This window comes from Bactrocera tryoni, chromosome 5, assembly GCF_016617805.1.
Source record: "Bactrocera tryoni isolate S06 chromosome 5, CSIRO_BtryS06_freeze2, whole genome shotgun sequence".
NCBI classification, from domain to species: Eukaryota; Metazoa; Arthropoda; class Insecta; order Diptera; family Tephritidae; genus Bactrocera; species Bactrocera tryoni.
The window spans coordinates 51,510,970-51,523,721 of NC_052503.1; the positions used below are offsets into that span (position 1 = coordinate 51,510,970).

The window sequence follows — 12,752 nt, forward strand, 5'->3', positions numbered from 1 at the left end:
TTATACAAGCCATGAGTTTACCGACAGTGAGCTCTAAACTTGCCAAGGAGTGCATGTCATCACTAGTTGCAGCATCAATTTACTTCCATATTAAACTTATCTGAATACGATGGCCTCTCAAGAAAAAGCAGCCAACTATATATTGTATGTATATATAATAGGAACAAGTGAGACTAAAAATTTTAGAGGACACTTTCTCCTCCACTGTCCAACTATCGTCAGACTAAGGTTGAAGCATCTTGGTTGCCATACCTTTCACTAACCCAGCGAATAAGCTGGATAAATTTGTGGCCGGCTCTAAGCGCTTTGTAGAGAAGATACGATCTTTTTGATCCGTACTTAGGACCAGGGCATCACAACGAACAGGCGTCTCTAGTTGTCCAAATGGGGCTACCTGTTACGTTTGATAATCTGTACTCCTTCACTCCGAATATGACCACGATCATTACCAAGGTACAGAGCGACATCAAGCTCAAGTATACAGACCTATCTAAAGAATACAATTTTTCGATTTTTGAATATTAAATGCAAATACCGCAAAAACTATACAAATCCATCAACTTTATATGTAAATATACATATATGTATATATTTTTAAGCCCAAGAACTCCCTCTATTTCTCATACGCATTTTAGCACTCATTTGTTGGATACTATTTTAATAAGGATTTCGCGCTTATTTAACCCAAAATCCTCAGGTCTTTATTCTTAAGTTTCTCACTGTTATTGTACCATACAGTTGCGGTTTTTACATATGGATTATTTTGTATAATATAATAACACCTTTTAATAAACAATATAATAGTAATTTAAATTGACTTACATAGCTGTACTTTGCACTAAGCGACATAAAGCATTCTCATCTTTTTTAGGCAATGATTGTGCAAACTCGTTGCTAAGATTTTCAGAATTAGTTTGCCTTAAAGCTGGACTATTATGAATAGCAGGATCAGCTAGTAGGTAAGTCCGTTCACTTGGCTCATAGTTATACTGCAACAGTGATTGATAAAGATACAACGTATCATTTGCATTCCTAAACTAACCTGATTTCCAATATCTTCTGAACAATGTATACATCCGCAAAATGTTCTTAAACAATTCCATACTGGGCGTAAGTACTCCATTTCATTTCACTTTAAAAAATAAAAACAATGATAATGGATGAAACAACTCCAATAAATCTCTTAACCCTACATAGTTCTATCACTGGATCCAATATATCGACTTAACATTAAGTTCGTTCATATTGCTGAATAAATTACTTATTGTAGTTTTGAGCGGCTACACGCACAATTCCAAATATCTTAACAGTTTTGTTTCAACTCAATTAATATATTAGAAGTGTTCAAGTATGTACGCATATGATATTTGAGTGTTTTGGCTTGTGTGCATACGATTCCACGTTCGCGAAAATTTTCGATTTTTTACGATCGGTGTGCACACAAGTATGCCCTTTATGAGCTATTGGGCACATAGAACTCTACTTGGTTGTGCGGTTTCTCAGCGGAGCTCAATTGGCATTCGACAGTAAAAGCTCTAAAATGATCACATGCACATTTGCCCAAGATGCCATGAAAGGCTGATGTGTTTCACAGTCAACAAGAGCTCAAGCCCCTTGAATCATATACTGAACGCTTCGTGGAGAACCATAATCGTCTGGTTGGATGCGGTATATCCACCGAGATAGGGCAACTTCAATTGAACTCACGGAAGAAGATGTATACTTCAGCAAATTGCAGTTTTAATCGTCTGATATTATCGTCAAGGGTTGAATCTAATTTCGCTCACACCGCCTCTATTTGGCAATTTGGTTATTCGGGCCGTTAGCTATCGCGTTATTTGGTGGAGACACAGTTGCTATCGGCTACTGCTGACATGGTTCATGAGTCACTGCGTGCATTTCGGATTATGAATAGCTCCAGAGCTATAGAGCCGCAATTCGAGCCCGCTAAGTAACTGAAATTGTATAACGAACAACAGCACGTGCATATGCCTTCGTTTTATCGTCCATTACTGCTCCTACTTCAGTAGTGAAGATTGACATGAACCAATGGCCGTATTTAAGAGGCATATATTTGGCAGAAAACCAGTGTGGAACACCTAAATTGTCAATGTTATTATCAGCTAAGCGTGTTGGGGCGATTCATAGAGGTTAAAGTCATTGGTGGAGACCAGACGAATATTTTGTCCAGCGTACCCGCTTTGTATGAGTGGTGTTTGGTCCATCAGCAGTGACCCTTCCGGCATAGGAATAGCGTTACCACCGATTGGAGGAACTGGTGTCCAAGTCTTGGCTAATAAAGGAAATAGTGCAGATTGACTATCTTCCAGAAAGCGAGTGTGGGCAGATCTTCAAGAGTGATCATAGACGAACCTAAGCAACGAAAAGCAACGGAAGTGGCTGACTCTTACATACTGATATCACAGCAATTTGATAGACTACGCCATCGTAGACTCCGCTTACCCGGTATAGCTTTACAAAAAGTTTTCTAACAGTTTCTTTTTTGAATTTATTTCTTCTTTTTTTACCTTGGAACGTTGTAATAAATATCTGAATCCTTTTCATAATGGAATGGTTTCGCTAGATTAAATTACTTCCTGTAATGAGGGTTGAATATTTCGTGCTATTGGAGCCACTTCTAATGCTTGTTGGCAGGCTTCTCTGAATCGTTTAACTGTCTCTTCTGTCCTTGAGTAGTAATTGGAATCATAGGAACACGAGTTTTTATCGATTACACCTGTTTTCCTTTTATTCCTGTAATTGTTGACTCTGTCCACACTTTCCTCAACTATTCATTCAATGTATCGGTGATCTGATCGTTTTCCCTTGGCTTGTCACTGGGTTCAAGCTTAAAGTTGGCATCTCTTTCCCTTCACTTCTTTGTAGCCATACTTTGACTACCGAGTTCGGTTCCGGCTGAACTGGTGTTGTTACCTTCTTAGAGCTAAACTTAGTATCACTCCAATGTTGGGGCAAGTCTTTGTCCCTCACCAAAGTTTAGCTCCGGAGCTATATGCCGGTTACCAACTTTGGCTCATCATGGTAACCTTCCAGGTCTGGTCTTTATCAAAGCGAACACAAAGGTCCTTAATGCTAGAATCCCTTGACGCGGTAAGGACACCGTTACTTCCCAAAGCGGCCCGGTGTTGGGAAGGTTCCTTTAAAATACTGCCGAATTTACCTCCTGGAGGCTAATCATCCAATGGACACTGGAGTCGTATAACACCCTGGATTAGGAGAGCACTGCTCTTGGTCATCAAAGGCGTGCGACCCCGGCAACCAGGTGCCTGCCATCGCAGAGGTGGTTTGGATATAAAAACTTTATTGCAAAAGATAAAAAAATTAGATATAAAATAAATAGGAGTTTTAAATTAATTAGGCATGGTTTCATTTGAAAAGAAAGATCTTTCATAAGAAAAGTATGAACATACACAACAGTTTCGGTTAGAATTGTTACTTGGGCCTTAAGAGACTCATAGAAACCTTAACAGAAAGCTCTGGCAGTAATGTTGGATTATTAACCGGTGACTTAAACCATAGATGACTTGCAGGGTGTTTAAATTTCTTTCGATAAATGTATCGATATATTGTGTATAGCCCACCTAGATAGCAAAAAAGTTAAAGGGTAGTCTATTGTATGTTTTGTAAACGGCATTGGTATGATTTCTTTTTATAGGTGACGTGTTTTTTGATAAATTAGTATTTGATGTAATTAAAACAATGATACCAATAATGTAGGTAAGGGGATAAAATAATGTGCACGAATTTATATTAAGTTTATAATATTTGCCTAGATTTGGAATACTATTGTCGGCTTTGGCATTATTTGCCATATCTTTATTTACTCTCCGCAATTGGGTGCGAAGCTGCAAGAAAAAACTCAATGGGTCTTTTGAAGGTACTGTGAACATTGCATTTTTTCATCCATACTGTAATGCTGGAGGCGGCGGAGAGAGAGTTCTATGGTGTGCAGTGCGGGCCTTGCAAGTAAGAAAATTTAAATACAAGTATCTTTCTATAGGCTTCATAAATTGAAGTCTTCTTTATAGAAATAACACGTAATATTTTTGATAAAAACCTCAAAATAACGACAAAAAATATATATTTTTTATTCTATAAAGTTTTGATAAGAATTCAATGTTATAAAAATATAACTAAATAACACTGCCATCATATTAAATATACTAAATTTATTTTTGCTTATAAAATATATTCTACTAATTTATAACGTACGCAGTATTTCAGGACGTTGCAATTGATTATAACAATATGTCAATTTCTTAAAGAAGTTCAGTGTGTTCTCTTGAGGTTTTATTTTAACACAGCGGGATAATGGTTCACCGCTTACATTTTTCTTTATAAGAAAGTATAACTTTTTTTACGATTATTTTTTGTGTATATTATTTCAGGCTAAATATGACAATATCAAAATTGTGATATACACAGGCGATATCGACAGTTCACCAAATAGCATTTTAAAAAAAGTGCAAGGTACTTTCAACATAAATGTCGACGAACAAAATACAAGTTTTGTGTACTTAAAACGCCGAATGTTAGTCGAAACGAAGTTTTATCCGTATTTTACGTTATTGGGCCAAAGTCTTGGATCAATTATTTTAGGATTAGAGGCTCTTTGCAAATTCCCCCCGGATATTTATATAGACACAACTGGATATGCTTTTACTTTACCCTTGTTCCGTTATATTGGTGGCTGTAAAGTTGGATGCTATGTGCACTATCCTACAATAAGCATGGATATGCTGCGGCGTGTTCAACAACGGGAGTATTGCCACAATAATCAAGCATACGTTGTTAGAAATCCATTCATTACATGGCTGAAGGTTATATACTATTGGTTGTTTGCTAAGGTTCGTATGAGAAATGTTTATTAAAATATTTAGATATTCACCTAACAGTTGTCTGTAAGACCTAAAATAATGGAAATACATATATTCTGAAAACATAGGTTCATTTTAAACTATTATTATTGCTTAAAAACTTATAATAAGGGGTTACATGGGTTTCCTCGTGCAAAAAACGGCCTTTTTTCAATAATTTTTTTACATATAAAAAATGAAATATTTTAATGAAATTTTTTTATGTAAAAGACTCATATTTAATAAACGTTTTGTAGACTTTTCAAAAAAAATATCAAAATGGCAGTCATTACGACGAAATAAAAATAAAAAATACGTGTTTTAGTAAAGACAATAAACTAGGTATTGGACGAAGGAAAAAAAAATTGAAATTGGATTTTTGGTACATGTTTTTCTAAAAAAATGCAAATTTCGATGTAAATTTCTAATATTTTTTTTTAAATAGTTGTAATTAAAAAAAAAACATCCTTCTTTCAAGACCTTGTAAATTTAGGACAATATTCTAGAGATGTTATCGAATTTAATAAGACAAAAAAAAATTTAGAGTTTTTGAAACTGTAAAACCCATGTAACCCCATAGGCAAGTCTATGCTTTTCCTAGCCCTCACATACTTAATCTAGATCTTCGAACATCCGGTTTTGAGTTATCTTAATAATTTAATCATTTTTTTTTTGACTTAGTAGTAAACATTGAAAATTAAATTTTTAATATTTTGACTGAGCTTCAGAATACCGTCTCGGCATTTCCGGGATAAAATGGGTATGAGTGTATATAGGAGAGAATGAACAATTTAAAGTACGTATTTTTCACTTATATATCCACTTCCACTTCATTAAATTGAAATTTTGGACGATATTAGAAAGTTTCTCCATTGTTTTCAATTAATCCAATATTTGATATAAAAAATGTACATGTTTTTCGAGAATAAAAAATTAATTCAAATTTTATTTCAATTATTTGTATACTCTGACAAAATGTTGCTACAGTGAATAATAGTTATAGTCATCTAACGGTTATTTGTATCAAATAAAACTAATCGAAATAGATATTATATAAATGAGTGCTGTAACTTGAGTAAAAATTGAGATATTTTAATAAAGCTTGCCACATATGTTAGCAAAAAAGCAAGGATGAATTCGCTGATGGGTATAATCGGACCACTGCCACGCTCAAAAACGCAATTAATCGTAAACATATAAAGTACCATAATTTAGCCGCATTTTTGACACAGCGAATCATATTAAAGAGGGTCACCTGAGGTTTGAAAATCTTCATATCATCAAAAAAAAAGTTATATCACCCAAATTTGCATAGTACAATTTTTTTTTTTTAATCCTTCTTAACAGTGTATAAATGAGAGAAATCGGATGATAACCCCACTCACTCCCAATATAACGGTACTGCGAAACTACTAAAATCCTGATAAATCCATAGACATAAAATTTCACCGTCGAGGGTTTTGAAGCAGCCGTGTTTAAAGTGTCGGGGCACCGCCCTCTTTTAGGTGAAATCACATATCTCGGGAGCTGCTTGACCGATTTCAACCAAATTGGATATACATTCTTCTGATATTATCATGATTCAGTGCGAAAATGGGTCAAATCAGACTATCACCATTCCATTTAACACAATTTTAAATATCATTTGATTCTTTCACTTTCCTCGAATAGTGCCTTTGAATTATGATTAAATCCAAACAATCTTGTTAAAACCCCTAGGTACCGAATATTTGAACGCAGTACCCATAGTTAACTTTTTACGGCAAATACGGTTAATGTGTGAGAAATATAATTAAAATTCAGGAATAATCCTACCTTAATAATATTGTCAAAAACGGGCTGAATCGGGTTAATATTTCTATTAGCCCCTATATATAGGGTTGACTTTATGCTGCATATACACTAGTTTAGTGTCGAAAATTCCATTGGTCCATTTTTTGGTAAATTAGGCCAAAAATTAATCAAAATGATTCATAGTTTTCCCTAACCTTCTAAGATGCTTATTCTATAAACGTCTAAACTTTTTATTCGTCATTACATTGGATGTGTTTTCATTTTAATTAACCTACATACTATCCATATCTAGAACATACCTTTTTTTTACTTCACTGTGTTCCGTTAATAATAGCTAAATATTAAAACTTTCACTTTTCATCGTGTGATTAATGTTAACATATTTATAAAGAGTATTTACTTCGACCATAGCGTTATCAAATTTATAACCATAACTAATAAATACAGTCGTAATTCTATTCTGCCAGTATATACTTATTATAACCGATTATTATAATATATATAAAAATTATTTTTTTCGTGTTTAGCTTTATAGCTGGGTTGGCCAATGCTCTGACACTATCATGGTTAATTCCACATGGACTGAAAATCATATTCGCGATTTATGGGGAGTACCATTTAAAACTCATCGCGTATACCCGCCCTGCGAAGTGAAGAATATTAAAAAGCTGAAACGCAATGAAAATACAGATAATATTTTAATTTTATCCATTGGTCAATTCCGACCAGAAAAAGATCATCCACTACAATTGCAAGCAATGTATGAACTACGAACTATTTTATCGAGAAATGAAGATCTATGGAATAAAGTAAAACTTGTCATTGTCGGTTCATGTCGAAATGAAAGCGATTATGAACGTCTTAAAAACATGCAAGACTTGGCAAAGCATCTGTCACTTGAAAACTCAGTGGAATTCAAAGTTAACGTTCATTTTCAAGATCTTCTGCAGTTATATCAAAAAGCAGGGATTGGAATTCATACAATGTGGAATGAACACTTTGGAATCGGAGTGGTTGAATGCATGGCTGCTGGTATGATAATGATTGCTCACCGATCAGGAGGGCCTTTATTAGATATTATCGAGACGTCTGAAGGAAGCCAAAATGGATATTTAGCAGTTTCCGCTATTGAATACGCGAATTGTATTTTAAGTATTATATATAATTCGAAGGAGTTAAATGACACAATTCGAAATGCAGCGAGGTAAGTGAAATCAACTAAAATATTAGCTTAATCTTATTTGGTTGTAATTGTATACAGTCTTAGAATTGATCCAATTAGGCGCAATGTAATTGTATTTTCTGATAAATATATGCCAAAATTATATGATGTAGCAAAATGTCTACCTAAATTAAGATCAGTACAAAACTCTAATTTGATGTCAGGAATGGAAGTATGCAGTAGAATCTGTAGCCACGCCGCTACTATGTTTAATATACATATCCTACAAATCACTAAGTATAACTATATCAACGAGACTTATTGACAAGAAGTCAAGGTTTTCCCTATTCAACATAACCTCACCCATCCATTATATAAAGGTTATGCTAAAAACTAATTAAATTGTGATTAGTGAATAACCACAGTTTAATACCTCAGAAGCGTTAAGCCAAGATGATGCTTGAAAGCCTTATGTGCTATATGTGCTTATAAGCAATGGAACACGGGCGAATTCGGTCTACAACCACGCCTACTTCTCTTATATCACAAATATAAATTTCATTCGCTTATTTAGCATCAATGAAGTTAGCGATATATAATCTTGCATAAAAATGTCTTTAAGGTGTGATCTCTCACTTCTGAAAATTGTCAAATCGTACCATACATTTTTAAGCCGCATATGTGGATCTCAATGCAGATTGCTGAATTTTACTGAAATTATTGATCAAACTGAGATCAATTATGAAAATCCAGAAAGATTATTGATATGTATGCGCCCGTGTGCAAAAAAGTATAAAATCGCCTCTACGCTTCCCTAGTCTTCATATGCCCAATGTAAGGATTCCCAAATATTCGCTTGACTTTTACCATATAAATTTGTAAATATGTGAAGAATCTTAGTGAAACTTATACAGCTAAACTAATATACCCCCAATATACCCGATTTCCTGACTTACTACCTGATTTTAAACCGTTTAAGTTGGTCCAACTAAGTATTATTTTAATTATTTTAATTAGAGGTCTTTTGTTATATTGGTCTTTAACTTGGAACTTCTCTTTTTAAACGAGTGGTACCACCATTATAAGGTTTTTTAAATTTTATTTGTATTTTCAGATCATCAGTGGAAAGATTTTCGGAAGAAGAGTTCGAAGTCAACTTCCTTCGTGCAGTGACTCCATTATTTAACGAATCATGAAGTGCATTCCCGACTTCCTATAAAATCAAATAGATGTTGACTTGATTGTTTTTAAATAATTTTGTAAGATAAGTATATTGTGATTTATCTCCTTTTTGGAAAAAGAAATTAAATCCAAGATATATTAATTTATATGTTTTTATAATGCATTGAATATTTAAATTCATGTATGTTCAGTTTTTTTTATTCTGACTGCAAGGCTTTGGAAAAAAGTAAATTATACGATATAACAATGTTTTTGTTTTTCCTGTTTAAATAATTAAAAATAAATAATCTTAGCAAACGGACTTAGTTTTTTAATCATGTTACAACAGAGCATACTAGTCGACAAGTATTTTGAAGATACAAAAGTCGTGAATTTTTTTGTTTAACTTTAAAATGGCTTTTTAAAAACTTCTTATAAATTCTTTCAACTAATAAAAACGTCGAAGTCACCAATTAAATATTATTTTATAAAAACTTAAAAATAGTTGTTATTAATTTCATGAGTTGATATACAAACATACTTACATATAAGTATATGATACTAAGAACAACAAAGAATACCAAGTTAAAACTTAACAAAAGTGAAGAAAGGAGACTTTATTTAAATGTATGACCCCCTTTGGCTGCACTAATTTTGTGACTCGGTACTGAATTCACAAAATTTTATGTAATCTGAAGATGTTTTTTTTTCCAAAAGAAAGTTACCTCAGAAGCTGTTTCATCTCTAAGTTTATTTCGCAAAACAGTTCTTTTCGGTTTCAAAAAGCGCAGATGTCCCCAATAATATTTCAATTAAAATTTTGAGATTAATTGTCCGAAATGGTAACATCATTATATTACTGAATTTTACAAAATTGCTAAATTTTACTCAACTTTCATTTGTCCATAGAACGCTTCTCCAGCGCTCATTTGGCTTGTTGAAATGTTCCTTCTCGAATGACCATCCTTTGAGCTTGTTTTTCTTTGATAATTACCACAAATCCTTGTCTTCAAAACTACTACTTTAATATGTCACCAGACTGTAAGTTAACTGATTTGTTTTTTCGTCGTCAATTCCGATGCTCTGCAATAGCGCGAGGTTTTTTTTTTAATTCTTATTAGAAAAATTCGGTCTTCAGAGAGCCATGAGTTGAGCCAGACCTCGATACGTTTCTTATGCCATTATGCATTTAAAATTTACACTGATAGTTAGTCAATAGAGTACAGTTTGAACAGTACATTGAACTCATTTGCAATGTATTTTATTGCCGTTCCATCGTTAATGACGATATTGTGGCGAACACGAATACTTGAACAAAACAAAATTGATGACTTAACTAGCACCTGTAATGGGCAATGGGCTTGTTGATACGAAAACTTAGTATATCCCTTCTAAACGATAACCTCACGTTCACGCGATATTCCCTGTTTATTGCGAAAGAGACTGACTAACGAGCAAAACCAAGGTAAGTTTTACCTTATCATCAACGCGGAGAAAACTCCTACCTGCTGTCAGTCTAGAGGGAATAGTTGAACTACGCTCGGTTGCAGAAGGCCAATCATCTACTCATTCACCATCTTGGTTACAGAAATCGTAACAAACAAAGATACGTATAATTATGATCAATTTGCGATCTGCAGCATGGAGAAAGGATCGGGAATAGGAACATGGGATGTGCTTTCACTGTTGGAACCGACTGCGTAAAGAGATTAAATGGGTAGATCCGTGTGAGGTTACATCAACAACTGGAGCTAAATTAATTCTTGCGAACTAACTCACTAAAAAAAGAGAAAAGGGCGTCGGCGTGTCGCGACTTTCATGCTACGGAAAGTACACTCGGATAGAATCATCTTGTTGAGGCTGCGTACAAGAGCACGAAACAAGACCATAACTGAGAAGATTGTCTCAACGAAGTTAGGAAATGTTGAAGCTAAGAAAGTATTTTACAGCTGCATCAGTATTGAATTATGTAGTTAAGGGTGATATATTAATTTTGATCTGTGGTATGAATGCTCAAGTGACCAATCAAAAGCTCATCCACAAAATAACACGTGTTCGGGTGAGTGAGAATCAAACTTATCAGATAGCTTTAAGTCGTAAGTGGCTTGATTACCTTATGCAGTCCTAGCTTCTGTACGTATGGAATAAGTGTGGAGCTGATGTTGCAAGCGATCATCATCTCATTTTTAAAGCCAGATTTAAAGTAGCTGCTGCTAGCGACTCCAAAGAAAAGATACAAAACAATTTTGATCTACAGGAGCGGAAGGACGAATTACCCTGGGCGAAATTTTTCGAATCGTGTACCATAATGCAGCTTCAGCAACAAAACATACGTTAACAAGCGACAATTCCCACAATAGCCGCTTCTACGTTACCGCAATTAACCGCGATTTTATCCGGCCAAGGGCTGTTGTTTCGAGGTTAAGATTGACATCACTGGAGCACTCCTAGCAGCAGGGTTGTCCCGTATTCTCCCGACTCGTGCTGGCATTAAGTAAAACGCAAGCCCGAAGGAATTTTTCAGCTGCTTTTGCCTAGAAGGCTCCATCCGTACTCCACCTTGGTTAGGTGCAATACATGCAATGGATGGAGCCATCTTAAGACCTGCTCAAGCATTAAAATATACAGGGAGTGGACCACAAGGGATAAACATGCTGATGCTAAAGCACCTAGGCTCGACTAAAGTAAGCTTTTTAACCAAGGTCCATAACCTGTCAATGACCACTCTTCAAATACTTGATGTGTGGAAAATTGCAAGAGTGGTCCTACTACTGAAACCGAGAAAACTCGCCAACAAAAGGGAGTCTTATCACCCAATAGCTCTCCTTTCTCAAATAGTGAAGTCACTTGAAGCCTTGCTAGTCATTCACCGTCATTGTCGACATTTACTCACTACCTGAGTCTAACAGACCAGCAGCATGGCTTCCCCAAAGTGCACACCTCCACCACAGCACTTAGCATCATAAACGCCCAGATAGTTCATGATATAAACCAAAAGCCCCCCCGTTAAAAGCCTTTGACACCGTCAACTCCACAACGCTACTTGAAGACATTGAACAATCCACGCTTCCTCCAGGAATTTATATCACCTTATTCAGGGATGATCGCACGCTATTGACGACAGGCAATGAAATCGATGGCATGTACTCAAAGGTAAACGGCTATCTCTCCGACCTTTATCGCTTCTTCTTTGCAAGGAACCAAGCTCAGAACACTGCTCTTCGGATTATAACAGGATGATTCTTGATATCTCGGGTCGTACATTTACAGAGAGGTCCGTATGTTTCCGGTTAAGGAACATAACAAACTTTTCTCCATGCAGTTTCTGCGGATGTTTTCGCAGAGAAACTACAGTGACCCTTGCGGAGCTTCGTTCTGGATACTGTTGCAGGTTAAACTCGTGCTTATACAGAATCAACCCCGATATACCAAGTATATATCCAGCATGCAACGAGCTCCCACACGACTCTAACGAGCACTTTGCGTACCCACCTAATTATACTCATCTAACACCCCTCTCTTTATGGTCCGACCCCGCCGAAACCGATATAGCAACAAAAAAACGACTTGAAAATGATGAAGATGTTTATGTGAACAGCAGTGGAAGGTCTCATCGGTTTCAATTAATATAAAAGAAAAGAGAAAAAAACAACAAATAATAAGATCCTCCAAGGCGATTTGTTGGATGATTGTACCACAGCCTTGTAATAAACGATCCTGCATTTCTGGAAGATATATTGTTTAATAAAAAAGTTTTC

The 12,752-nt window shown here is 35.2% G+C and overlaps 2 protein-coding genes across 2 annotated transcripts in view; one reads left to right on the forward strand and one right to left on the reverse strand.

Annotated features, from left to right (window-relative positions):
* Positions 1-1,208, reverse strand: part of LOC120776531 — a 13,897-nt gene extending 12,689 nt beyond the window's left edge. The window contains exons 1-2 of the mRNA XM_040107264.1: positions 1,043-1,208; positions 823-989 (exon numbers count right to left, since the gene is read on the reverse strand). Of these exons, the coding sequence (XP_039963198.1) occupies positions 823-989; positions 1,043-1,123 (248 nt within the window). The 5' untranslated portion in view covers positions 1,124-1,208. The remainder of the gene's footprint in view (positions 1-822; positions 990-1,042) is intronic.
* A 2,411-nt stretch (positions 1,209-3,619) lies between these two features.
* Positions 3,620-9,088, forward strand: LOC120778113 (GDP-Man:Man(3)GlcNAc(2)-PP-Dol alpha-1,2-mannosyltransferase). The gene is made up of 5 exons (XM_040109816.1): positions 3,620-3,734; positions 3,795-3,987; positions 4,410-4,868; positions 7,199-7,875; positions 8,948-9,088. Exons 1-5 carry the CDS (start codon positions 3,721-3,723, stop codon positions 9,027-9,029), a joined length of 1,425 nt encoding a protein of 474 aa, XP_039965750.1. The 5' UTR covers positions 3,620-3,720; the 3' UTR covers positions 9,030-9,088.
* The last annotated feature ends 3,664 nt before the right edge of the window (positions 9,089-12,752 follow it).

What these genes read in the sequence shown, in the direction of transcription:
- LOC120778113 (XM_040109816.1), top strand. An exon ending in ACTATTGGTTGTTTGCTAAG is followed by an intron (nt 4,869 to 7,198) that starts GTTCGTATGAGA and finishes TTTCGTGTTTAG; the next exon opens with CTTTATAGCTGGGTTGGCCA. An exon ending in ACAATTCGAAATGCAGCGAG is followed by an intron (nt 7,876 to 8,947) that starts GTAAGTGAAATC and finishes TTGTATTTTCAG; the next exon opens with ATCATCAGTGGAAAGATTTT.